This window comes from Diadema antillarum, unplaced genomic scaffold (genome assembly GCF_040938485.1).
Source record: "Diadema antillarum isolate AM-2024a unplaced genomic scaffold, OU_Dant_1.0 seq00002083_RagTag, whole genome shotgun sequence".
Taxonomy (NCBI): Eukaryota; Metazoa; Echinodermata; class Echinoidea; order Diadematoida; family Diadematidae; genus Diadema; species Diadema antillarum.
In genome coordinates, this window is record NW_027272729.1 from 66,223 (window position 1) to 93,563 (window position 27,341).

General features: G+C 39.5%; 1 protein-coding gene across 1 annotated transcript; it reads left to right on the forward strand.

Moving 5' to 3' along the window:
- The first annotated feature begins 56 nt into the window (after nucleotides 1-56).
- LOC139713868 (integrator complex subunit 8-like) lies at nucleotides 57-27,341 on the forward strand. Its single transcript, XM_071625570.1, has 21 exons — nucleotides 57-201; nucleotides 2,223-2,385; nucleotides 2,738-2,878; nucleotides 3,507-3,578; nucleotides 4,489-4,531; nucleotides 5,397-5,687; nucleotides 6,882-7,046; nucleotides 7,698-7,928; nucleotides 8,554-8,636; nucleotides 9,830-9,984; nucleotides 10,414-10,547; nucleotides 11,810-11,920; nucleotides 13,040-13,235; nucleotides 13,836-13,948; nucleotides 19,743-19,930; nucleotides 20,931-21,086; nucleotides 23,155-23,273; nucleotides 23,562-23,790; nucleotides 24,885-24,949; nucleotides 26,175-26,218; nucleotides 27,225-27,341. The coding sequence occupies exons 1-21, from the start codon at nucleotides 60-62 to the stop codon at nucleotides 27,339-27,341; spliced, it is 2,958 nt and encodes a 985-aa protein (XP_071481671.1). The 5' UTR covers nucleotides 57-59.

Here is a 27,341-nt window from a genome sequence, read left to right on the forward strand (position 1 = left end):
CAGCTCACAGTGAGACCAGACAAAAAGCATAACGACAACGTTAGCTTGAAACGGTCAACATGAACAGCGACAGGGATTCCCCGGTCCCATGTGTGCAAAACAGAAGCGGGTCGCCGACAGTACCGCCGACACCACTCCTCTGGTTTGAATTTCTGCTAAAGCCAGGTCTTTTGGAAGATCATCTTCGCACTGAAAACCCAGGTTTGTGGTAACACCTTTTGGATAATGAAGCCCGTGATGAATTTTGAAAATGTAGCCATTCTGCGCTCAATTTTTGAGACATCACCATAAATTTAGTCCAAACATTTAATTTTAAACAATCTTGACCGAAAGATCGGTCTGTAAATATCTTGGGCCGATGGGGTGGTATTCTGAGGTCGTAATTAAGTATGTGATTAACTTTGTAATTAAGTCGAGAAGTTAATAGCCCCTTAATCATGGGCAGAATCGGTATTCTGAGGACATAAATTTTTAATTAAGGTATGATTAAGTCCACTATAATTATCTTAGGCTCCTCTCATATGACTGTTATTCCATCCAATCAGACGCGTTGTTAGAAGCCAAAATGATGATTACAGGTGCAAATATGCCCTCAATGCGCGCTCCCCACGCAGAGATGCCAAGTTAAAAAAACTTTTATGAGTGAGATTTTCATGCCTCGGTGTTTCGGCGCTCGTGCGCATGCGCGCGCGAACGAGGAGGGTGTCACCCCTCCCATGGTAGGGAGCTTTTTTGAATTATTAGCTCTTAATGATGCGATCTGGTGCATACTTAAGTGACTATTTTTTTACTAATTTTGAAAGACGAAAGGGAAATATACCTTCAATTGCAACTATCACTTGAATCCTTTGAGCTATACTCCTTATTTTTGGCACAAATTGCAGACTTCACCCGATGTGTGAGAAAAATGGGTGCCCTGCGTGAGATCGTGAGACAGGCCCTAAATGCTTTAGTCTCACGCAGAATGCGTGAGACTTGGCAGCTCTGCCCACGCCCCCTGTGATTACAATCCAAGAGCTCCGTGCGCACACTCTGGTATTTGATGACAACCCCTCACCTACGCGCGCGAAGATCTCAACCTCTTTGCTCACATAAAATGACAAAATTCCTCGAATATCGGCTATACCGGTATTTCTTGTTTCTCTGAATTCTACGGATACCATGATAACAAGAGTCAACCGCTCCTCGGTTACCGAAGACGGTAAGCATCGTTGTTGCAGAGAAAACACGCTGTAATGCGTGATGTCGGAGAAGTTAATGACACTCTTTGGTATCATTAAGTTTTCCATTAACTTTCATACTTAATTACACCCTCAGAATACCGATTCGTAATTAACTCTGTGATCAAGTCCTCTCAGAGGTTCACGCGCATTGATACGCGCAAGCGCGTAAGTCTTTCCCGCCAAAACGCTTGTTGCTATCATATGGTAGTTAATATACCCCCTACTTAATCATGCTCTCAGAATACCGATTTGCTAATTGAGTGCTAATCAGATACTTAATAAGCCCTCAGAATACGGCCCCTGGTCATCAGGGAAATGTTCCGCAGAGACTGCGTCTTGCTAGCTTCATGGATCCCCTCCTTATTTTACGGAGGAGAGTGATAATGTCAAAAAAGAAAAGAAAAGAAGAAAAAAAAAAGATTCCTCCGGACAGACGAATCATTCTGTCTAAGTCCAAGCCAGCGCCAGATCAACCCTAATCATATGACAAATGTTTAAAAATCTAAAAAAAACAAATAAACAACTTTGTACAGTAGTTGTATTTTCTACGGCATTCAACTCTGTATCACTTCGCAATCCAAATTGGAATTTCATAAGATATCATTAACAGGTTAAATATCGTGTTGTACAGGTGTGTCTGTACTACTTGATTTGAAGGTCATGTAGGGGCCTAGGGCCTAGGCCTACTGCCATGACTGCAGTGGAGACCTAAACTTTTTTTTTTTTTTTTCAGATGATCAAGGCTGTTTTTTTTTCTCTTTGTTGACATTTGATTATACCATGTTTAGCATGCATTGTTATATGCTTATTCTTACTCCATGAGTCTATACTTTATACATACATTTGTACACCAGAACATTGTGTTTGATGCCTGATGGATGCAAAGACAAAGTGTAAAATACAAATGTCAGTTTTCTTGCAAATGACTAGAATTGGAATGAAAAAAAAAATCTGTTAGTATTACAACCAGGTCTTCACTGTTTGATCATGATATACTAGAACCATCGGCCACTCTCCTCCTGGAACAGTTTGTGGACCAGTCCATCAAGGAAGCCAATAATGAGGATTCCCCGAGCCAGATGCGCAAGATTCGTTCCCTGAAGGTTCTTGCCCTCAAAGTTGCGGCTCACCTCAACTGGGATTTCTCCTATCTGCAGCACAAGTGAGACTGAAGCACTCTCTTAGCAGCTAAATTTGTATACAGGGAATTGATAATAGTAATGATGATAATAAATATTAAGAGAACTAAGGGAGGATTGCTAATTTGAAGAAAACTGCAACCTGGAAAATTATTTATGAATAGCTAATTTTGTTATGAATTGCTTTCAGAAACAACCTTACTCTGTCAACAGGAATAAACCATTCTCCTCTTGTGTGCCAATTATGAGCTCACCTCTCAAATTCTCATGGGTCTATGGCCAATTGTTTCTCCCATTTTGCAATAGTCTTCTACTTTATGTCTTCATTCTCTATTTTTCTATGCTGCACATTTCTTCTCATTGCTCTCTGTGCAGTTTGCCATTGTACATGGTCCACAAAGTCCTGAAGGATTTTGTGGAGTGGGTGTCTCCCCCTGAGCTAAATATTCAACCAACGACTGATGTCTGCAGCCTCGATGACTCTGTTCTTGTTGCCCTGACTATCTACAACAGATGGTAAGGTTTGGGGTTTTGTTTTGTTTCTTGTGCATTTTTCTGTGCTTTCTCTTTTCAGGCTCATAACAATAAAGTTTTGTGTACATTTAGAATTTAGATAGGATATGTGTTACTGTAGAAAGATAGAAATATAGATATGAAATATCTATAACAAAAATTCACCATGAATTACATTATTGTACATTTGGCATGTATAAGTTTGTGGAAGCTAAATCTACTGTGGTTTTTGTTTATTAATTTTAATCGATTCAATTATCTGTCATTTCCATCCAACAAAGAGTGAAACAACATATATTTCTTGATACTTTCTGCTGCAAATATATATATATGTATACATATATATATTTTTTTTTCTTTTTTTTGTGCATTTTACTGGAATAGTGATGTTGTTCACAATCTACAACGATCTTTAAAATCAAAGAGACCCATGGATTGAACTGCTATAGATCTAGAATAATGTCATGAAGTAGTGTGCACAGCGTATAGGCTCATTTGCAAGCTTTCAGAATGTAACATAATGATTATAACTTGTGTCACCTTTGTCATAGAATCTGTCTCACACGTAATTGTGCAAACATAGCAGTTTTGACACCAACAAACTATGTGTTTATTGTTTATGATATGCCAGGAGTGTGCGGACCTTTGTAGAGAGAGCTGTACCCTCAAAGCTCATCAAAACTTCAGTTGGTGCCATTCCAGGGTAAGACTACGGAAAACAGTCTTTGTATTCCATCACCGCTTTGCTGATTTCTTGAGAAGTGTGTCATATGCAGAGACTAATCAGTCACTATTGCGGTGGAAATGTGAAAGCTATTTGATTTTTTTTGCAATAAGAATCACCACTTATTATTTTTTTTCTTGGCAAGTTTGTTTCCAGATTTTGTTTTCATAAAAACAAAGCCAAAAAATTTTCACTATATCAAAAGTTTGACTTTTTTGTGCCTTTGAGCTTCCTTAGACAGAACCAATGTTTTGTTCGTATAATACATATTATGATTGACATATGACTATGGATATTTGAATGAGCAAGGCAAGTGCACCCGTCGCTTATATGATGTGCATTGTTTGATGCACTTACCTGGTATGTTCAAGCTAGCTTGATATCCCTTAAATTGCCAACAAGTTAAAGTTGCTTTGCTTTCTTTGCTACTGAAATCTTCAGCTGTTTTCTCAAAAGAACTGTCCTTTGCTCTTGTGAACATGTATAAAATACTCTTATCAATGTTTTCAGAATGCTGTTTTTTCATGTACTGTAAAAGTGGATATTTTTGCGCAACTAATTTTTTGCACTCGGCCAGTTAAGAGTTTCGCGTGTTTTTAAATCCGCAGAATCAAGACATCAACTACTGCAACATATGGCAAGCAAAAATATTCGCATGTCGCGCTAGTTTCTGGTTGCGCGAAGTGCGCGAAAATATTAACACTGCGAAAATTTCCACTTTTACAGTATGTATTTGTATTTTTGTTTTGTGCATTATTTCATCAACTGGTATTAATTCAATAATTAATAAATCATTTCATTTGTATTTGTATTGGTTCGTTCAATTCCCATTCATTCAGTTTGTTAGTTGTTTATCCATGTATGTTTGGCTGTGTGATTTCCATCACAGGGCCTTCAATGTGGCTGGTGTCAATGACATGGTGATGAAGACAGTGAGTGATCTGTAATAATAAATCTTGTTTATTTGTCGTGTGATTTGGTGAGAGTAGTGCAAATTAAAGGGATTGCTAGATTCATAAAACTTTTTCCCTGTGGATAATGAAAATATTGCATGAGACTCCAAGAAGTTGTCAGTTGCTCGACTAAAAAAGTGCTAGCCCTTCCTAGAAGTTCTACACATCCAATGTCATTAGATTGTGTAAAGCATGGATGGATACTCAGTGTATACATTTTTGTAGTTGATATTTACCTTTCAAAACATGCTACACAAAGGCTGACACCTTAGTTATTTCTCTGTCTCCTAGTTACCAGTTGTCAAATCTTGTTTGAATGTTGTTGATATAAACAGAAGACGTTACAACCCATCAGTTATTGAAGTGCGCAAAACCGCCCATCTTATTGATCCCTAAAACGCCCAAAACCACCCATCAATTTTTTTTTTTTTTTTTTTTTTTGGGGGGGGGGGAGGATGGGTTAAGTTTTATGTGTTTTCCATTTGTTTTTGTTTTCATGTAGAATATATAATTGTGTAATTTGAAAGAGGCCAAAGCTCAACAAAGTATGTCAGAATTACTTCTATGGTATACCATGCTCTTGGTAAAGTCTTTAAAGGCATTCAAATAAACATAACTTATAATACTAGTAGACAAAAATAAACATGAAGTGAGCTATTTTACGTCACTTAGAAAGCTGTCGAAATGAGAGCAATATTGCTGTACCTTCCAGGCAACCATAGGCCATTATGTACAGAATCTTCAGTTGCTAAAGGGTTGAGGGTGATGGAGACAAGGGAATACCAGGGCCTCATAGATTTGTTATCTTCATCCCTGCCATTGCATCTGTCACCCTATCATCCAGGTCAAGGACACCCTCCCGGACTCCCTCAACTTCCTGGAGCGCTGTCTGCCTCTGAGCCGAGACATCCACTTTCCCACCATCGACACATTCGTCGATGCTGATGCCGTTCCCCCCGACCCAAAGACCCCAGTGACCAATGACTTGGGGCCTGCACCCAATGGAAGCAGCAAGGTCCGCAAAGAGGAGTTCCTGTGGCAGTTGAACTTTGACCTCGGATGCTACTACTTCCACCAGCAGCAGTATGGCAAAGCAGCGGAGATGTTCCAGCGTGTGCAGGACCTGCTTCCAATTGTGAGTGTGAAGACATGGATGTGTTATACGAGAATATAAAATCAAATTTTGACCTGTAATTTGATTTTCTTGTGGAGATAATCCATGTGAATGTGACAGGTCAATGAATAGTTTTGTAGATGTCATAATGATAAGATAATAAGATAATAATGGAAGTCTGATGGTTTCAACAGTGATGTCAGTGATGCTGGAGGTGGGAGCAGAGCCAAAGTCTTGTAGCTGTCATAGTCAATCAAAATGTTTCAGACTTCAACTCAAAGTGGCTTAGGTGTTTATTTTCATAAAATAGGTTAACATTCAAGATGTACATCCTTAACTCTAAAAGGGCCATTTTCTGCAACAATTCTGCCACGCAAAATTTTTTGACCGCGCCGCTTGCTTACTTTTTACTTTCAAAGTCTATGCAAATAGAGTTTTCTCACCTAATTCAAAAAGATATGATCATTTTCACTTTCAATGGCTGAAATCAATTGATTTTAGCATAATTATGCTTGAAGTAGGTTCTGTAATAAATTTTGTGGAAAAAAATGAAAAAAACAAAAGGTTGAAAAATACAGAAAAACATTAGAAATTCATAAAACAATAGAATTCATAAGAAATTAACTTTGATACCAGATTTTTTTTTCAAGTACATTGTTAGGAATGCTACAAGGAATAATGTCACCAAAAGTTAGGATGCCATTAGCTTTATTGTCTGAATTAGTGCAAAATTTATGATTTCATGCATATTAATTAATATAAAAGATAAAAGACGAAAAAATTCAATTTTTTTTTAATACTTTGGTAGATTACATGACAACTAATGTATGTGCCAAAACAGGCCAAAAAGCCCAGCCTGGTTAGGTTTAAAGGTCAAAGGTCATTGAACTTTGTTTGAAAAGGTATTATACGATATTGTAACCTTTCATGGAAATTTTGATTAATTGCACCATTTGATTGAAGTTTGGTCTACGGTTTTGCAAGCCTGGCAAAATTCAAATTTTAATAGACTTAATGATTTTAATCATTTGAACCAACAGTCCACCAAGACTGGAAAACAGAAATGCCTTGTGTTTCAGAATAAAACAAAACATAAAAAAGAAGGGATAGACAAGAAAATACCGACTTCAAAGTAGTGATAGTTACTCTTGCATGAAACCAGTAATTAGATCGTTCTCAGCACAGCAACAAGAGTGTTTTATCATTATGCTCCAGGTTGGCAGTTCGTTCTACTGCACTCCCGATGTGCCCAAGCTACAAGGCTACTTGGCAGCCTGTAGCGCCATCATTGGCCGGACTGTGGGCAAGGTAGACACAGAGGGTGAGCAGCGGACACTGCTGTCACAGTTGGAGGAGGCGTGCGCTAGCCAGAACTTCAAGGTACAGCACCACCAAAGTCTTTCACTGCCAGTGTGTGAGCCCTGAGTGAAGTATGGTAATGCAAATATGATTTAAAGAGAAAGAGCCAGAGCATCCTCTTGTAATAAAGTCTAGTATTTGTGTGATTATTATTTTGCCTCGTAAAAACAAATTTGATGGGCCAGCTGTAAGTTTCATGGAAAAAGTAAAACCTACAAATGCTTGATGAAGAAATTGTCCGAAAAAGCAACTATTGGATATAGAGATGACATGAATATCCAGATGTGACAAATTTTCGTTTCTCAAGGAAAATTTAACTTCATTTCTTGAGTATTAAGAAGAAGGAAATGTAGCAACATGTTTCAGAGCCTCAAAAGTTGCGCTGATTTTTTTAAGGAGGGAAGTTTGTACCCTTTACAATAACAGATATGTTTGAATTTATCAAGATATTGCCTTTTTCCCCTCACAAGGGTGTTGTTCCCATTACCAGGGAGGGAAGTATATAACCTCTACAATATAAGAAATGTGTTTGAATTCATCAGAATATATAAACCCCTTTCCATTCATAAGGGTGTCCGGTTGTTCCTATCGCTAAGGAGGGAAATATGCACCCTTTACAGAACAAGAGATGTGTTTGAATTCATCAAGATGTGACCTTTTTCCCTTCACAAGGATGTTGTTCCTATCCTTCTGGAGGACAATGCCCGGCAGGAGCTGTCCTTGTGGTACAGGGAGTGCCTTGGGGACAAGCTGGCCCTGTCTGCAGTGGCCGACGCCCAGACCAAGCTTCAGGTGTCCCTGTGCAACCTGGTCCGGTGGGCGTCAGAGGGCCGGCCCAGCATCCATCAGCTACAGGCGGCTCTGATACACGGCTCAGCCTCCACATTTCAGTTCTTTGCTCAGGTAGGATCTGGATGTGACTCCCTCAAAAGAATGATTCCACTCTATGTTCAAATTAGCTGTGATGAACAGAAGGAAAATGTGCCAAAGAGTTTCATCATAATGGGACATGAAATCAGAAAGTTATAGAATTTTGAGGCTTCACATGTTTTCATGGCACAGCGATATTATACAAGTGATACACATTAGTGGGAGAATTGGTAAGACTTATGTGCACAAAGTGCCTTTGGAACAGTCTAACATGCCTGAGTTGATAGCCAAGGATGTTTGAACTGTTTCAAAGATGTGAGTGCCGGTAATTAGTCTAATGCTAAACAAAATAATGTGCATTATTTGTTTTATGAAATGATGAAACAAATCCTTGTCATTTCATGATAGTCACAAGCACTTACACCACTGAGATGAGGTATTTAGGTCTCCCATTGACCTTGACATAAATCTTTGCTACATTTCCTTTTTTGATGTGAAATCAACACGATGACATATCTCGTGCATTCAATTTAGGTTGTCTCCTTTAAACATTGTCACTATGCCTATGAGGGGGAAGGGGTTGTAGTGCCTACATTGCCAACCAAAAACCTGATTTGATAAAATGTTTGTGTACAAACTCAAATGCGCTTCATTTATCTCTCCCTACTTCTCACAGTGCATTGAAAAGATACTGTCGACAGAGAAAGAAGATCAGAAGCGTAACATCAAGTCGTTACTCAGGTGAAAGGATGTTTGCCCCATTGGTAGCATGAAAGTTAGTCTTTTCTAAAAGCTGTGAAAACATTGGTCATTGGCTGTGTTTATCAACTTTCCCCTGTTTAAACGGCTTTGAAAAGCCGTTTCCAAAGCCTGTTCGAAAGCCGTTTCCAAAGCCCTTTTGAAACGGCTTCCAAAATAGTTGCGTTTATCAACTCTTCGTGAACACGATAACTGGCCTGTCGCTGCACCGCTGCATTGCGCAATTTGACCCGAGGAGAAGAGGTCATATAAGGCGTGCATGGTTCGTAACTGCAGTACAAAGCTGTTTCAAAACAGCTTTGCGTTTATCTCGCTTCAAAAGGCTTCTAGAAACAGGTTTCTGGAAACCTGTTTCGGAAAGCACAAATTTGCGGCTTTCGAAAAGGCTTTCCGAAAAGGCTTTCAAAACAGCTTTGCTTTTATCAGCTCGTAAAAATTCCCTGAAAGCCGTTTGAAAAACCTGTTTCTGCCGAGAAAAAGAGTTGATAAACGCACCCATAGAGATGTAGCTGAAGGCCAAACATGTAAACATCTCTTTGTATATCACGTTTTTGGCTCTCAGCATGTAATCAAGTCAATAAGGTTGTTTTAACAATAATCATGTATGGTATGCTTTGTATTTAGTTCAAGTTTAGTTGGATGGCTGGAAATAAATGCTAAATTGGAAAGAAAAAAAATCAAGACCAGTTGAGTTTATGGCCCAGTGAGACCCACTTATGCACAGGGCTTTGTGTTGTCGTGAGTTCCCGCTTCCAAAACTGCGGCATATTTTCTCACATGAAAGGTCCAATATGGGAGAGACTCACAGGCATGCACATTAAAAGATGCCCACTTTACTTCCCTCAAATAGTTTTATAAGAGTTCAGACTTTGCAAAGTAGTGTAACCTACAGACACTATGGAAAACAGGTGAGGTTGGTATGGATTGCTTTGTTGAACATCTCAGGTGACTTTGTACATCAGTAAGTTTTGAAGCTGGTATCAACTTTGCACATCTCGCCACTATCAAAAGGGCAAAATTTTCTACATGAATAAATGTACTCTCAAACACACATACAGACCCCCCTAAACAACGACTACAGAAAACAAAAATTATAATGAATATAATCTTCAAGTGTGTGAGAAAATGAAAGGAGAATGAATGTTGCAGGACTCGTTTTACTTTACTTGGAGCAGGATGCTGTGTAGTCAGCCAGACCTGGGTCGACAGCTCATGGACTGCTGTCCCGCGGAGCTCTTCTCTGCTGCGGACATGGAGGCCATGCGTGCTAGCCAGAGGACAGATGACCACCAGATGACCAGGATGGACACAGCCCTGGCCAGTCAGACAGGTGGGCATAGGGAACACCCCTTTGCTGACCGACTGAACATTTTTCTTCAGCCAGTTTGTCTCTCCAACTTAGGTTGCTTTAATCTTACTCTGTCTTTGTGTTCAGTCAGTCTATTTCTTGCTGTAACTTCTCTGCAGCGTTCGGAGCATGATCAGTGGACAGTGTAGAGGGGAAATTTTCCCTTCATCGGAAAATCCGTAAACAGGAGCAGTGATTATGAGAACCATACCAAATCTGCCATTAAAAAATCAGTTGCAGATCCAATTTCTTGCAAAGTTTACTTCATCAGTGGTTTTCAGTTCCATTGGTGTTAAGCTGCACAATCTACGAAGGCACTCTAAAACTGGTGTCACTTGTTACAGGTGTTCACTACTGTTGCCTCATTAATCATTTCTTACGAAGACTTTGTCACCATTTATCACTCTGCAGACAACCTCCCGCTCCAGATGGGTCAGCTTGAGCTACAGCTCCTACTGACAGAGGATCCCGTGGAGCTGGAAGCAGTGCTTAAATCACTCCACAGGATAGCACCCAATCGCCGCTTCTTATCAGTCTGCAGCAAGGTAATGACTTTGAAAGAATGATGTTGATGATGGTGATGATGATGATGATGATGATGACGACGATGATGATGACGATGATGGTGATGATGATAATGATGATGATAATCATGGTGGTGATGACAATGATGGTGATGATGACAATGATGGCAGAGACTCCAACTCTCCCGTTTTCGACGGGAGATCTCCCGCCGAAAACCCATTTTTGCAAAATCTCCCGTTCTCCCGCTGGAGATTTGATTTCTCCCGCCCTGGCTCTGTGTCTCCTAGTGGAAAGGATTTCTTACTTATTGCTATCGTATGTTAAAAAAATAAGCCTTAGATAGCACCAGAGAACATCTAGAACCCTAGGAACTTCGTGCTTCGCACACATCAACTTGGAGTCTCCCGTTTGCTTGGGGTTTCGGGCGGGAGAATCTCCAGATCAGAAGGTGCTTGGAGTTGGAGTCTCTATGATGGTGATGATGATGGTGATGATGATAGTGATAATGATGATGAGGATGATTATGATTTTGATAATCCCATAAAGCTGGAGGCAGTGCTCAAGTCACTCCACAGGATAGCCTCCAGTGGCTGCTAGTTGGCTGTCTGCAGCAAGGTACTGTAAAACATGATATATTTGCGGCATGAAATTTTCTCAAATTGGAGCGGACTGCCTTTTTTGTGGCATGAAATTTTCGTGAATTGCCACTGGCGTTCAATGCGTATAGAGTAAACAAGAAATTTCGCGTGCATTTTAATTTCGCGAATCTTGGCACTCGCGAAATTCGCAAAACTAAAATGCATGCAAACATTCCTCGTTTTACAATAATGATAACAGGAGTAATGATGAGTTATGATGAAACTGTCCTACATCAACAAATATACTTCAGTTTAGGCCAGTATGTCAATCAGTTGCAAGAAAACAACTTGATGCAAGAAATCATTAATTTGAATAAGAAAAAGCTTGTTCTCTGTTCTTGTAAAAAAAAAGAAGAATGATGAAGAATAATGATGGCAAAGATAGCTGGGATAATGAAAAAAAAAAAAAAATGGCAGCAATGAAAATAGTAATAATAATCATCACCCTTAACATTGTCATCAAATTATAATAACCATGAAAATTCACATATTCTGTGCAAGCTGCTGAGCTGATGCTTTTAGTTCCACAGTTTTACCCAGAAACAATTTTTTGTTTTGGGATGCAGTGTTGTTATTTATAATTAGACTATCAAAATTCTCCTCTAATTTGCATAATGATTCTCTCTGATCAAACTTCGAACCAGTGGCAAGTTGACCGAACCTATGGCTTCATCATAGAGGGGATGGGCAACCGTCTGATGCAGGATTACCTCTTCATCCTTCTGGTCAAAGCTCATCACTGCATAGAGAAAAAGGTAAAGAATTCTACTACACAGACAGAAAACAGAAGACACTGCTGTATTTTTGAAGTTCGAGTCCCTAACCCATTAAGGACAGACTGATTTTGCTATAACACACATTTTCCATAGACACCTGCCCAAGTGTTCTCGGGACTCATCTTCTACAGGCTTGAACAGGGTTCATACGGGTCATGGAAAACCTGGAAAGTCATGGAATTCAGCTTAGTCTTTTTCCAGGCCTTGAAGGTCATGAAAACTTATATTTTCATGAAAAGGTCATAGAAGGTCATGGAATTGCAAAATTTTAGAAGTTTATCTGTTGGGGGTTTTTTTATGTGTGCGTGAGATGTGTATGTATTCCTGTTGCTTTGCTTTGATTTGGGATCAATTTTTCAGTAAAATTTCTTCAAAAAGTTCTTCAAAAATTTTTCAAAAAAAAAAAAAATATATTACCAAGTCATGGAAAGTTCATGGAATTCTGTGTAGAAAGGTCATTGAAAGTCATGGTATTCAATTCAGGAGAAAGAGTATGAGCCCTGTTTAAGATGGAAGCTGTAGAACATTGTATCTTTGTATTTGATGTAGACTACAGCAGAGGGTGTGTTTGCCTAATTTCTGATGTTTATCATGATTTGATTTTGCAATGTAGGTACTTTCTCCTCGGTACAATGTGCTTTGTTCTATTTGATTTGGTTTTCTTCTCTTACTTTGTTCTAATCCAGCAACCGACAAATATAAAGTTTTTGAAGTGTCCAGTGCGCTCTGCAGGTCAGTCAAAGTTCGAAGACAAGACAAAAGATTAGAAGATGTCAAGGTTATTACTTTTTGCCTTAAGATATCTTCTTGCAGTATTGTAATAATGTGAGGCAAGATATTTAGCATCACATTTGTGTGAAGCATACAGAAAGAGAGAGAGAAAGAAAAACCCTGATACACATCTAAAGTTGGACTTGATATAATACTAACACCCAAGTTGAGATTCACTGGCCACAACAGCTTTTTGCCTGTTCTGGCAATAGTTAAAGTGGACGTATGTCTTCGATGCAGGTTTGCGGAAGGGTCTGATTTAATCAAGGCATGTGAAAGCAAGACCTGTTATCTTATCCAGAAATTTATTTGTTTATATTTCATTAGAATTACGATGCGGCCCGAGACCACCTGGAAGCAGCCTGCAAAGCCACCCGGGAGACGTCCTTCCGTCTCTACACTGGACTGAGGAACGAGCTCCTGTACGTCCAGCTCCTCAGGTTGGCTGAGCAGAAGGGAGCCATGCACGCTGGCTCGGACCTCACGCAGAAGGTGCAGGTCTGCCTCCTCGGCAACAGGAGTGGTGAGTAGAATCTTTCATCTTTCTTGGGAGCCAAACATGGTTTGTATTGCTGATGTGAGGTAGATGCCATGCTCCGACTTTTATTTCCTTTGCATTTGTATCATGCATTTCTGCACTATAGCATCTTATGTGTATAATGCCTTATACCTGTGTCCAGAACTTGTTACTGTTGCTGTATAAGCTGTTATTTTCACGAAAAGACATTTTCGCGAATGAGGTCACAGACATTTTGGGGAGATGTTATTTTCATGAATTGCCACCTACGATATCATAAATGCTCTATTAACCTAGCGCGTGGCAACATTTTCGTGTGTTGTTAAATTTGCGATCCAATTGTGATTTGTGATATTTGCGAAAATTTAACCCTCGCAAAAATAAAGCTTATCCAGTATGCAATTTGCATATTTAGGCCTAGGAATATTTCAGGTCTGTTGTAGGACAAATAGGAGCATTAGATTTTCAATCCAGGTGTGGTTATACACACACACATCTCTGTCTGTCTGGCTCTCTGGCTGCCTGTCTCAATGTCATGCTGTTTTGTCTTTCTCTGTATCTCTTTCTGTCCCCCCCCCCCCCCCCCCCCCCCAATACATCCCACAGATCGTGATATCCCGACGAGGGAGCCGGTCCTTGAGCAGTGCATCTTGTTCCTTCTCAACAGTCAGTGCTGGCTGTGCTTCTTCAATGGGGAGCTTCCCATGCCCTTCTGGAGAGTAAGTCTATGTATTTCACATTGTTTTTGTTTTGTTTGTTTGTTTTTTGTGTTTGTTTTTTTATTATCATTATCATTATTAACTTTTTGGAATAGCTTGCCAGAGAGACTTAGGACAGAGACAGACACAAGCTAGTTTAAAAATCTTTGAAAACTATTTTTGCCCCCGCCGAACGAGTTCAAGCAGGGGACTATGAAACGGGCTCCGTACGTGTGTGTGTCCGTGTGTCCGTCCGTGTGTGATCAAAATGTTCAATTTGCTACTTCTCTGTCATTTATGAGCCAATTTTTATTCTGTTTGCTTTATATGATAACACTACATGGGAGCTTTGAAACTTCTACACTGAATTTCAGTTGTGACCTTTGACCTTGACCTTTGACCTATATTGTACATTTTGCTACAAAATGCTACTCCTTCGCCATTTCTAACCCGATTTCGATTCCGTTTACTTTATGTGATGGCACTAGGTGAGGGCTTCAAAACTTCTACACAGAATTTTGACCTTTGACTTCTTTGACCCTTGACCTTGATTTTTGACCTATATTGTACATTTTGCTACAAAATGCTACTCCTTCGCCATTTCTCACCCGATTTTGATTCTGTTTGCTTTATGTGATGGCACTGGGTGAGGGCTTCAAAAACTTGTACACAGAATTTCGACCTTTGACTTCTTGGATCTTTGACCTTGATTTTTGACCTGTATTGTACGTTTTGCTACAAAATGCTACTCCTTTGCCATTTCTAACCCGATTTCGATTCCGTTTCCTTTATGTGATGGCACTAGGTGAGGGCTTCAAAACTTCTACACAGAACTTTGACCTTTGACTTCTTTGACCTCTTTGACCTTTGACCTTGATTTCTGACCTATATTGTACATTGGCTACAAAATGCTAATCCTTCGCCATTTCTTACCCGATTTCGATTCCATTTGCTTTATGTGATGGCACTAGGTGAGGGCTTCAAAACTTATGCACAGAATTTTGACCTTTGACCTTGATTTTTTACCTGTATTGTACATTTTGCCACAAAATGCTACTGCTTTGCCATTCCTAACCCGATTTGGATTCTGTTTGCTTTATGTGATGGCACTAGGTGAGGGCTTCGAAACTTCTACACAGAATTTTGACCTGTGACTTCTTTGACCTTTGACCTTGATTTTTGACCTACATTTTATTGTACATTGGCTACAAAATGCTACTCCTTCGCCATTTCTAACCCGATTTCGATTCCGTTTGCTTTATGTGATGGCACTAGGTGAGGGCTTAAAAACTTGTACACAGAATTTTGACCTTTGACTTCTTTGACCTTTGACCTTGATTTTTTACCTGTATTGTACATTTTGCTACAAAATGCTACTCCTTTGCCATTCCTAACCCGATTTCGATTCCGTTTGCTTTATGTGATGGCACTAGGTGAGGGCTTCAAAGCTTCTACACAGAATTTTGACCTGTGACTTCTTTGACCTTTGACCTTGATTTTTGACCTACATTTTATTGTACATTGGCTACAAAATGCTACTCCTTCGCCATTTCTAACCCGATTTCGATTCCGTTTGCTTTATGTGATGGCACTAGGTTAGGGCTTCAAAACTTCTACACAGAATATTGACCTTTGACTTCTTTGACCTTTGACCTTGATTTTTTACCTGTATTGTACATTTTGCTACAAAATGCTACTTCCGGCGGGGACATATACTACGCACCGCGTAATTTCTACTTTTCCTTGTTTTTCTTCTGATGTATAAGGTGGATGTTATGTAAAGCGCATAGTAACATCTTTAAAATTGTTATTCATTATATGAATCAATATCATTTGTATTATTATTTTTTTTATTATTATTTTCATCATTGTTATTACTGTGTTATGTTGTTTTATTATTTCTACTACTACTACAGCAACTTTTACTACTTCTACAGGGTTCTCGCCAGGAATTTCTTCACGCTTGTCGGCATTTATGCGCGCTGTTCTAGGGGTGGGTACGGGAGGGGGGTTCCCCCTCCCGCGCGAAACGCGGAAGCCTTCGCTAATGCTCAATACAACACAGATAAATCGCCGCTAAAATGCCACTAAATGCGACATTTTCACGGAGATGTAATGAACGTTGTGAGGGGCATATTCTCACAGAAACAATGCAGAAACTCCATACCTTTTGTTAGCGGCAGTTCCTAAATAATAAATGAAAGAGAAGTAGGTGCCGATGGTGAAGGTTCCGATTTCTTTTAGGCCTTTCCTGTTTCACCGTTGCAATAATTAGCCATCTCTGCATCACAACAACGCGCGCCGTGTTGCTTTCTCGCCGTCTGCTCGACCACGTGGTAGGCTTACTGCATGCAGATGCGCGAGAAGCGATCGAGAACTTAGTTTCGGGACATCGTTGCACTTTCCTTTCTGGGTATACTGCGATAGTTTGGCCGTGACATCAAAAAGATATCATACAAAAATGTAATGATGGTCATTATTCCGAAGGTTTGTTTAATCATAAAATGAAACGATTCATTACTGAGTACTTCAAAGGTTTGTAATCGAAAACAACAACAACACCAAAGGTCGGTGCTACAGATGAATGTTCAAAATAAAACTGATTTCGTTCAAAGATTAACAAGCATTTTTTCTTTATTATTTTCCGATCAACGAACCTTCAGAAAGGAATCTATCATCTATCATCGTTACTGTTTCGGAATAACAAACCTTCAGTATACGAAAACACCGTTTTGGGGCCGTTGTATTCCGAAATTATACTGGCAGAACATTCGAAATAACAAAATTGATTTTGTTTGGATATAAACGAATATTTTCTCCTTTATCATTTTTCTATTAACGATCATTCAAAATTAAGAATGTAGAGTATTATTTTGCCATTATTCTTTCGGAGTAACGAACCCTCGGGGTAAGAAAACTGTAATCGTTTTCATTTCTTCTTTATCGTTTTCCGATTAACGATCGTTCAGAATAAAGAATCTTAAGTATTTTATCGTTATTCTTTCGCAGTAACGTACCTTCAGAGTAAAAGAAAACAGTAACCGTTATGGGGCCGTCGTTTTGTTCTGGAATTTCACTGACATAAACGTTCGAAATAACAAAACTGATTTCGTTATGAAATGAACGGACATTTTTTAAAATCATATTTGGATTAACGAACCTTCAGAATAAGGAATCTAGCATTATTTTATCATTAATCTGTCGGAGTAACGAACCCTCAGAGTAAGAAAACTGCAACTGTTTTTGGGCAGTAATTGTTTTATTCCAAATTTCACTGCGGCGGATGGCAAAACGTTCGAAATGACGCACTGATTTCGTTTTGAAATTTACGGACATCTTTCTTTATTCAATCTTCGGTTAACGAACCTTCAGAGTAAAGAATCTACAATTTATTATCTTTATCATTACTACTTCTGTCGGAATAACAGACCCTTAGAGTACGAAAACACGCTGTTTTGTGCCGTCGTTTTATTCCGAAATTTCACTGACAGAAACGTTCGAAATAACAAAACTGATTTCGTTGTGAAATGAACGGACATTTTTTCTTAATCATTTTTTGATTAACGAACCCTCAGAATAAGGAATCTAGCATTATTTAATCATTAATCTGTCGGAGTAACGAACCCTCAGAGTAAGAAAACTGCAACTGTTTTTGGGCAGTCGTTTTATTCCAAAATTTCACTGGCAAAACGTTCGAAATGACGCACTGATTTCGTTTTGAAATTTACGGACATATTTCTTTATTTGATTTTCGGTTAACGAACCTTCAGAATAAAGAATCTACAATTTATTATTTTATCATTACTATTTCTGTCGGAATAACAGACCCTTAGAGAACGAAAACACGCTGTTTTGTGCCGTCGTTTTATTCCGAAATTTCACTGGCAGAACGTTCGAAATAACAAAACTGATTTCGTTGTGAAATGAACGGACATTTTTTCTTAATCATTTTTGGATTAACGAACCTTCAGAATAAAGAATCTAGCATCATTTTATCATCAATCTGTCGGAGTAACGAAAAAAAAAATGAACCTTGGTGGTGATAACTGATGCTGGTGTAGAGAAAAACAAAGCCCAGCTCGCTGAAAAGATGCTTCCTTCTTTCAGTTTATTTTCTCCCCAGTCATTCCTATCGTTCTCCTCCCATGAACCCCTGCCATGCACGGACGATGAACAAAACAAAATGTTACCGATGCTGCAGTGAAAAAAAAAAGAAACACATCCTCGACGCAAATTATCTACACTTTTCAAGTTTAACAAATTGATGTTCGTAATGAAGAATTAAAAAAAAAAACACGACCACAAGCAGTAGGGGAACTTGATATCATGGCTTGTGGAAATTTCCACGAAATTTCCACGAAAGCCAGGTGTCAGATAGAGGAATGCCGCGCGTACTGCCACCTTGCTTTGGTCATAAACAGCGTGTACATAGCATGTAAACCAACTGGGAACATTGATGAATGATCATTATTTATTTTCTGCCCATGAAGGCCCCCTAACCCACCTTTTAACAAACCAAGCCAGAAGCACGTGGAGCATTACGTACGTTGAACTTGAAAGACCATCATGACAGAATTACTATAAATTTCGGCCTGGAAAAGGAAAATGGAATATTCACGAATGACGTTTACAAATCCATGGAAATTGAAAAGAATAAAATGGAACGCATGGCTTTTTAGATTTAAAAAAACAAAACAAAACAAAACACTGAAACTACCAAAACCAAAATAACAATTTGCATTCACTTACTCCATCATAAGTTCTTTTTTCTTTTCTTTTTTTTTTAAACGAAAGATGGAGTTGATTTTCTCTCTGCGGCAATGCTTTGAACGCATCTCATTTTGCGTCATTGCCGATGGCCAGCTTCCTAAAGAATTGATACGAATCCTTTCAAATATACGAAACAAAGTCTAAAAATCCTGGATCCTGGCGGTGAATTCCGGTGGTATTATAAATCCTGCTCACTATCAAAATTTAATCATCTGTTCCTTGCGCCATTTTACCAACCAACTGTTCCTGAAAATTTCATCCTTATCTGTTCCCAAATTTTGACTTATTTTGCGAATAGAGAGACAGACAGGCAGACAAACTAACAAACAAACCAAAGCAGCCAAAAAAAAAAAAAAATACAACCTTTGGCGGACATTTCATATCGTTTGTTTTTGCGTAACCCGACAACAAGCGTGACAACAAGCGAGCACGTGTCAGCCTTCCTCAGCCTCCTTCGGCCTCTGACCCTCTCTTTCCGTCCTCTCTTTCCCTCTCACAATACACTGTACCGTTGTACATGCAGGCGGCTGTCTGGCCGGCTGGGTGCAATTAACTAGGGATGTGAACCTCCTTTGTGGATGTGTGCGTGGATCCCAAATCAGAGCGCATGTGAGTGAGCAAGTGTGTGATGTGGTGTGTATCAGCTAGCACGTCGCTCTGTTGAGCCGCGTTGTTGTGATCGGTGCCGTGATTGCGTGGATAACTTTTTTGCGCTGGTATTTGTAAACTGCTGCTCCTTTCAACATCTAGCTTCTTTTCTAGCCAGATAATAAAGACTAAAAAAGGCGAGAAATTGGTCCGAACTTAGCTCGTCAAGCAAGTCACCCTTGTCGGCAAGTTCACGCGTGGTGTTACCCTTGTCGGCAAGTTTTACCATTGTCGGCAATTGTTTCTTCAAACCGCACGCTTGTCGGCACCGACAAGGGTGATATACGCTGGCGAGATCCCTGTTCTATTACCGCCACTATCATCATCATCATCATCATTAACACCATTTTCATCATGAGTGTACTAATGCGTAGTATTTTGCCTCTTGCATACACAGATTGGCAGTCTAGTGGCCTTCTGTATGCGAGATGACCCAGCTGATACCAACAAGTGCCGGACGGTGGCCAAAGAGCTGTGGAATGCTGTCACTCTCATCTTCAGCACAACTAACCAGACCAAACGCTCGGTGACAGGAGCAGCGGCCAACACGGTCACACGGGAAGCTAACCTCGCAATCATGACGAGGTAGATATGTGCAAATGATGTCCATGCATAGAGAACAAATCCATGATATTGTCAATGAGATGAGTATGATGATATGCGTAAAACAGTGGACTGTTGATGAAAATCTGTCAATATGAGTGAAAATTGCAATCTTATAAAGTTTCTGTTTGAGTAGCCAGAGTTTGCTGAAAATCATCAGTTTTTGCAAGTGGTATTTGACCATCAGTCTAGTGAAGTATTCAGGCATTATGGATTTAGTTTGTTTGGCATGATACATCTTGGTGATTCTCTTCTATAGATTTTTTAAAAAAAAATTCTAGGAGCATGCCACCATGGCAATGAAAGCTTCATTACCTGTCTTTACTTTTTCTTTTTTTGTGCCCGACAACTTTTGACTTTCGACAACCGATGACTTTCATGAGAGTATTAGATCTGTGGGCCTATGATAAATAGACCCAAGAAAATAATGTGCAGCATTTAGCTAGATTTTATGAAACTGCGTGATAAAGATGCTACCTTTTCAGCTTCTACCTGCATTCAGGGTTCATTCTGTGAATTTTTAAAGTATTTGCAGTATCCAACAGTAACTACCTTGGTGCCTCGTCAAGAGATGACTTTTGCAAATAAGTTATATTGAAATTCCTCTCGGCGGTGAGCTTATGAGCCTTGCGAGGGGGCTATATACCCACAGCCACTGCAGCTTCATTGCTTGATACAGCCGATTCCAACGTCCATGGGACTGGCAGTTTTCTTTCGTTACTTCAAAATTTTGTTATAGCTGGAAAAAAAAATAGAAAGGATATAAAGATATATAGATGATAATTTTGGGACCTGAATTTTTACTTTCTAGTCACGAAATTTCCATATAAATGTGTTTATTATAATTATAATCACTGTTATATAATGGGTCTCATCACTGATACCTTTGCACTAAATGTGTGGAATATCTAACCAACTCTTCCAGCAATGTGCATGCCTAAGTAGACTTTTTGTAATGTTCTCTTTTGCCATTACTTTTCAGGGTCGAGTTTGTCAACTTTGTGAAGGCGCTGTATAATCCCAAATGTCTCAGCCTGCTCTTGTCTTGCCTCGTCAAGCTGTACAACATCCTGAAGGACGACATGCCCAACAGCATCACCCACGAGTATCCCGCCCTCTGGCCCAACACCATCACCAAGTGAGTTTTGAGTAACACCAAGTGAGTTTAATTAACACCAAGTGAGTTTTGGGTAACACCCAGTGAGTTTTGGATAACACCAAGTGAGTTTTAGGTAACACCAAGTGAGTGTTGGGTAATACCAAGTGAATTTTGGTAACACCAAGTAAGTTTTGGGTAGCTCCAAGTGTGTGTTAGGTAACACCAATTGAGCGTTGGGTAACACCAAGTGAGTGTCAAATAACATCAAGTGAGTGTTAGGTAACACCAAGTGGGTTTTGGGAACACCAAGTGAGTGTAGGATAACACCGAGTGAGTTTTGGGTAACACCAAAGGAGTGTTGGGGAACACCAAGTGAGTTTTGAATGATATTCAGCTGCACTGTTGTGCCATTTTATGCAAAAAGAATTAAACACTACTAAAGTTGATACTGCACATTAAATTATGAGTGCAGCATTGAAGGACATCTTGGTTTGGTTGTGGTTTTGTTTTATTCATTTGTAATTATGCCTCCGCCAACGAAGTGGCCGGAGGCATGATGTTTTCGGGTCGTCCGTCCGTCTGTACGTACGTACGTATGTACGTCCGTCCCATTTTGTTTTTGTCGATATCTCAAGAACCGTTTGGTGGTTTTACATCAAACTTGGTATGAGGGTATATCCTGGGGGGATAATACTTTGTTTGGATTTTAGGGTCACGGGGTCAAAGGTCAAAGGTCACAGGTTATTTGTGAAAAAAAAGGTTGAAATTTCATGTTTTTTCTCCATATCTTGCAAATGGTTCAAGGTATCTTCATGGAACTTAGTATATATGCATGTACCGATGAGCAGTGATTATCTAGGGAAGTTGGGGGTCATGGGTCAAAGGTCAGGGGGTCAAAGGTCAAGGTCAACTCCTCAAAATATCACTACTTTCCTTATATTTATGCAATGCCTGAAGGATTTTTTTAAAACTTGATGTATGCATGTATTACCCAATATATATTCTGTGGGAAGTTTCTTGCCAAAAGGTCAAAGGTCAAAGGTCAAAGGTAAAGTGAAAGTGCTGAATTGCACTTTTTCCTCCATATCTCGCAAGTATCTCAAGGTATCATCATGAAACTTACATATTTATGCATGTTCTACCTAACAGTGATTCTCTTTGGAACTGTGAGGTCAAAGGTCAAAGGCCAGGTTTAGATAATACTGTTTTACCATTTGATACTGAAATTATACTTTTTTTCAATACCTTGAAAATTATTCAATGCATAAACTTATGAAAGGATCAAAAGTCAAGTAAAAATCATCAGTTCCCCAAATACCTGCACTCTGACGTTTTAATCATTCATCCAATTGAACCTAGTTCTAGGAAAGTGAACATTCAGCACATTTGTGGCAAACCTGTCATTTTAATATTTTGCCAATTGTGTGAAACTGTCATCACACATTGTCAAGACATTGTACTATAGACCTATTAGGAGAACCATGCATTATGGCGGAGGCATACCAGTCGCCGTAGCGACATATCTAGTTTTTTGTTATGTTTTGTTTTTGCCTGGGTCACTGTTGCTTATCTGCCAAGTATTTCTGTTAAATGGATACATTTCTATGTGTATTTCTTAGAAAAGAAGAAGTTCTATTCAATGTGGTGTTCCTAGTTTTGTCAACACCTGCTGATTATGATGTATGGGAGATGGGTAAAAATTCATAGGTTTGCATCATTTTCTCCCAGTTATTTTCTGTTTACTGAGTTTTAGGGTTGACAGGTATACTATTGCTGTGCTGAGTCTTATGCATGCACAAAGACTTTATAGAGTGGAATTATGGTTTATATTCATGTTTTCTATGAATTTCTGTGGTAAGGACCAATGCCAGAACAAACGAACACACCCTGTTGACAAGTGAGCCACATCCAAAACATGATTTTCTGCTGCGAAAGACCCTGAAGTGACAGGTCATGTTTAAAGCGCTGTAGATGTGCATGCAGATGATCTAAACACCTTTGTAAGTACCCAGGATGTGGGATGCAGTGGGCCAACTGCATCTCACGATCAAAAGTGTTCCTTGTAATTCTTATATTGTTGAACCATGGATTATCTCCATTCTCACAGTAAGAGTTCCATAGACGTCACAGCTGTGACTGCTACCACCATGGAGGTCATAGGTCACACATTGGCCGTTGACCCCAAGAACCCATCCTGGCTGTGCACTCAGGCTGATGCATGTTATGGTGAGTTCATTTCTAAGTCCTTAAATGATTATGACGAGATGATGAGGACAATGATGATTTAATGACTGTATTTAAAACAACTATGAAAATGTGCATGGGAAAAACTCTTGCCCATGAAATATAAACTGATAAAAATTATGATAATAGTTTGTAGTCTGAGTATATTTCATGTATTTTTCATCATTCTTATGATCACTGATTAGAATACAAGTGATGTTTTAGGAAAAGATAATCAAAAAGAATATATTCACCCATCTACCACATCCATTCTGCTTGGACTCCTATCAGCCAAAAAGCAGTACGGTGCGGCCCTCAAGTTCTACCTCCAGGCTGCCATGGTCTCCTCCAACTTCTTTGAGTCTCCGGTCCCAAAGGGGGTGTGGTCGGAGCAGGTCTACCGGCGCTGCATCAAGAGCTGCTCCCAGCTCCAGTGCCACACCCAGGCGGCCATCCTGTGCCAGTTCCTGCAGCCGGTCGACTACGTGACCGCCTTCCAGGCCCTGCAGGAGAAGAGATGGTCAGTGTCTCTTGTTAGGGTGATGGTTAGAAGAGGGGGGGGGGGGGGGTGGAGGAAGGGGGAAGAGGGGAGGGGAGGGGTTCCATGACATTTGCTCCTACGACAATTACTCCCATGATATATCTGCATGCTAAGCCAAACGTAGATTCAACCCATAAACATAACCCTAACCCTAATCCTAATTCTCACATCAAACTAAACCTAAAACCCTATCACAACCCTAACCCTAACCCTAAGTCCTTAGAGAAAATAAGACTGGAGCAATTGTCGCAGGAGCAAATGTCGTGTCACCAGGGGAGGAGCAGGGAGCAAGTGGGGATCAATGATGAAGACAACTTTCAAGAGTGTGGTGCACAATGAAAATGATGAGATGCATAGCAGCAATGGAAGATAATGGGGAAAACACTGATGTGATTTTAGGGGTCGTTTTCAGCAAAGAGTCAAAGTGGTGATGATGCAATAAAGAACTGGATGTTCAGATGGTACTACATTTCATGCTGGGAAAGGTTGTGTGCTTGCACTCTGATGTCTCCCATTCATGTTTACTCCCATGATAAGATTATGATCAACTCCCAGTTTTGCACAATTGCACTCCTCTAAAGTCACAATATACATACTTTTGCCGTGTGCACTCAATCACTCATTTACTGTCTACAGTTTCATCCCTTTGTTTTCACTAATGACCACACCACTATTCAATTGTAAAACCATTTGCATTTCATGAAGAATGGTGGCCATTTCTGTACAATATCAAGAGTCAGTGGGGGCCACATTAATTGATGTCCGAGGTGTATAAAACAAATACTGGACAGTCTTTGCAGGTGAAGTTGAACTAGATTTTTAAGTCGGTGAGAGATGGGCCACTCCACTAAAATCGACTTAGCATTGCCTCATTGATTAGTGCACCTCATCTTTCACCTCATGCGAAATCCTGTGCCACTGCGCATTTGACCATTTACTATTTGTATGATGTTCAACAGCTATGACTGCAATAATATGGTTGAGGTATTAATTAACTTCAGTGATATTTCTGGTTGATAAGTGTGCAAATCTTGATGAATCCATTACATCCGTCCTCTCTTGACTCCCAACAGCTACGATGGAAGCGACGCTCTCTATGACTGCTTCTGGGACCTTGCCATTCTGGAGTTTCTTATCTGTATCCTTTTCTTGCGTGGATTTGCACGAGTGACGTGTACGCAATCTGGTGCATCGCTGTCCGGCAAAAGCAGGGAGAAGTCAACTGTTTGCCTTCCACATCTGTCAAAGCAATCTGTTCAACAAAGTGCAGTGACCATCTACGTTTGACCGTGCACCACCACAACAGCAGAGGTCAAATTGAGGTCAAATTCTTAAAGGGGAAATATTGCAATTTAAAGTAAGATGTAAAACTTACCTAGATTGGATGCTCCTATCCCACTAGCGTAAATATTGAAAAGTCAAATATGTTGAAATGCTGCTTACTACATACTAATAACAAAGAAAAAAGCCCCAAACAAAACTAACATTCAGGTTAAGAGGTGTGTCGAGTCATCATTTGTTGTGCGTTGAACAAATACGAGATATAAAATCCATAACAACCACTGAAAATGGATTGTAAGATGAAGCTAAAGCATGGTGCACTTGTCATGTTAAAGAATTAGTGCTATGATGGTGTGTTTATAAGTTTCTATAGTGCTCGATGCTCGTACTTAACCCGTTGAGGACAAACTGATTTTGCTATAACATGCAATTCCCATAGACACCTGCCCGAGTATACTCGGGACTGGTCTTCAACGGGTTAAAAGTCAGTGGCTGTTCATATGATGGTATATACTATGATGAGTACATGTGACCTTTGCACCTGCAAGGAGTAGAAGTGTCTTCCTGTGTTGTCTTCCTCACCAACTCCGGCAGACAAACTGACCTTGCTTGGCGGTTGAAGAGAATGGAGAACTTTGTTCTCTTTTTCTGTTTCTTTGTTTCTGCTCAGAGACTGTACAGTTTACATCTTTTGTTGTTTTTATCTTTTGTTTTTCAATCTTTACTCACCAACAGAGGAAGAAATTGTCTTGTTTTCAGTGGGTATATGTGGTTACATATGATAAACACTGTCAGGGATCATAGAATAATCTCGAGCCTTTCGGTTTTGACGTACTCCCAGAGCGAAGATGTTGCTACTTGACTTTGAACGTAGGTTGATGATCTTTTGACAGATTTTCTGTAAGCCCTTCTCCTCTACTCCCCCCACCCCACCTTCCCCCTTCTCCACAGTTCTCTATACCACCCCTCTCCTCTGTGACATCATGGACTCTGTTCTCTTGCCAAACATTCTTCTAACTTTTATCTAGGTGGATGGCACAGTCAAATTGTCTTTCTTAATTTCCTGAACCATCATTGAACAGACACCCACCACAAGAGGAGTGAAGTTGACAAAAAGCAGGCAGCAGTGAGTTCTTCTTTTTTTTTCAGTTTGTTGGTGTTATCTTTACTGCTTAAAGAAATATCAACATCTTCATGTGTCTAGAATCAAGAATCTATTGCAAATATTATTTAGGGGGAAACATAGTTTAAAGGGACTGTACAGTACTGGTTGAGGTGGGGATCCATGTTTTGAACTTTCCTAAGTGAGATAATGAGAAACCTCCTATGAAATATGAAAGAGCATGTAATTTTAAGAAGGATTCACTGTTTATTTGATGAAAATTGGTTTTCAAATGGCTGAGATATCCAAAAATGTGATAATAATAAAAGGCGACATGCCACGCCTTTTATTAGGATCTCTTTGCTTCACCATGTTTTGGATATCTCAGCCAATTCAAAACTTATTTTCATCAAACAAACTTTTGATACCCCTTAGAATTGCATGCTCTTTGACATCTCATAGAGTGCTTTCTGAATATCTCGCAAAACGTTATAAGCTAAATCCTCACCTCGACCAGAACTGTACACACCCTTTAATTGAATAATGCTAATGTTTCAGATAGTCTTCCAGGAATGTATTTGTATTTTGTAAAAAAAGAACAGAAACCTTGCAAGAACTCATACTGAACAACATGACGTGAGTTAATTCAACGACTCATCTAACTAATTGAACACATGGATTTGCCCATTGGATGATTCAATAATCAAATATATGAGTGAAGGAAGTGATAAATCTGTTAAAATATTGTCAGTAAAGGCCCTGACAGGTTTGTGAAGTCTTTGATTATCATCATTTGTATTATGCGGAATAGGTGTGTGGTCAACATTTTCACTTTTACAATGACATTATTCACCATGCTTATCTACGATTGCTTTTACATTGTACATTATTATCACCTTCTGTTCTGCAAATGTAGCTTATTTGTTATGCTTACAGATTTTGAAAGCATATTCAAAAGTACATAAAAATAAGTGTTGTTTTCAGATCTCATTTTCAATTCTTTAGTTGTATATTTTGTTTGCCACTTTAGATGCAAGTCTTGAGTCAACCGGAGCTCAACACCTGCAACTCTGAGAATCTCTTGGCGACGGCAGCTTGCAAACGGCAGCAGAAATTCCTGCAGGCCATGGCCAAGCAGTACTTATGA

Coding starts and splice junctions, on each gene's coding strand:
- LOC139713868 (XM_071625570.1), top strand. CDS start 60: ATGAACAGCGACAGGGATTCCCCGGTCCCATGTGTGCAAAACAGAAGC. Junction 23,274..23,561: donor TCAGGCTGATGCATGTTATG/GTGAGTTCATTT, acceptor GACTCCTATCAG/CCAAAAAGCAGTACGGTGCG. Junction 24,950..26,174: donor CATTCTGGAGTTTCTTATCT/GTATCCTTTTCT, acceptor ATCATTGAACAG/ACACCCACCACAAGAGGAGT.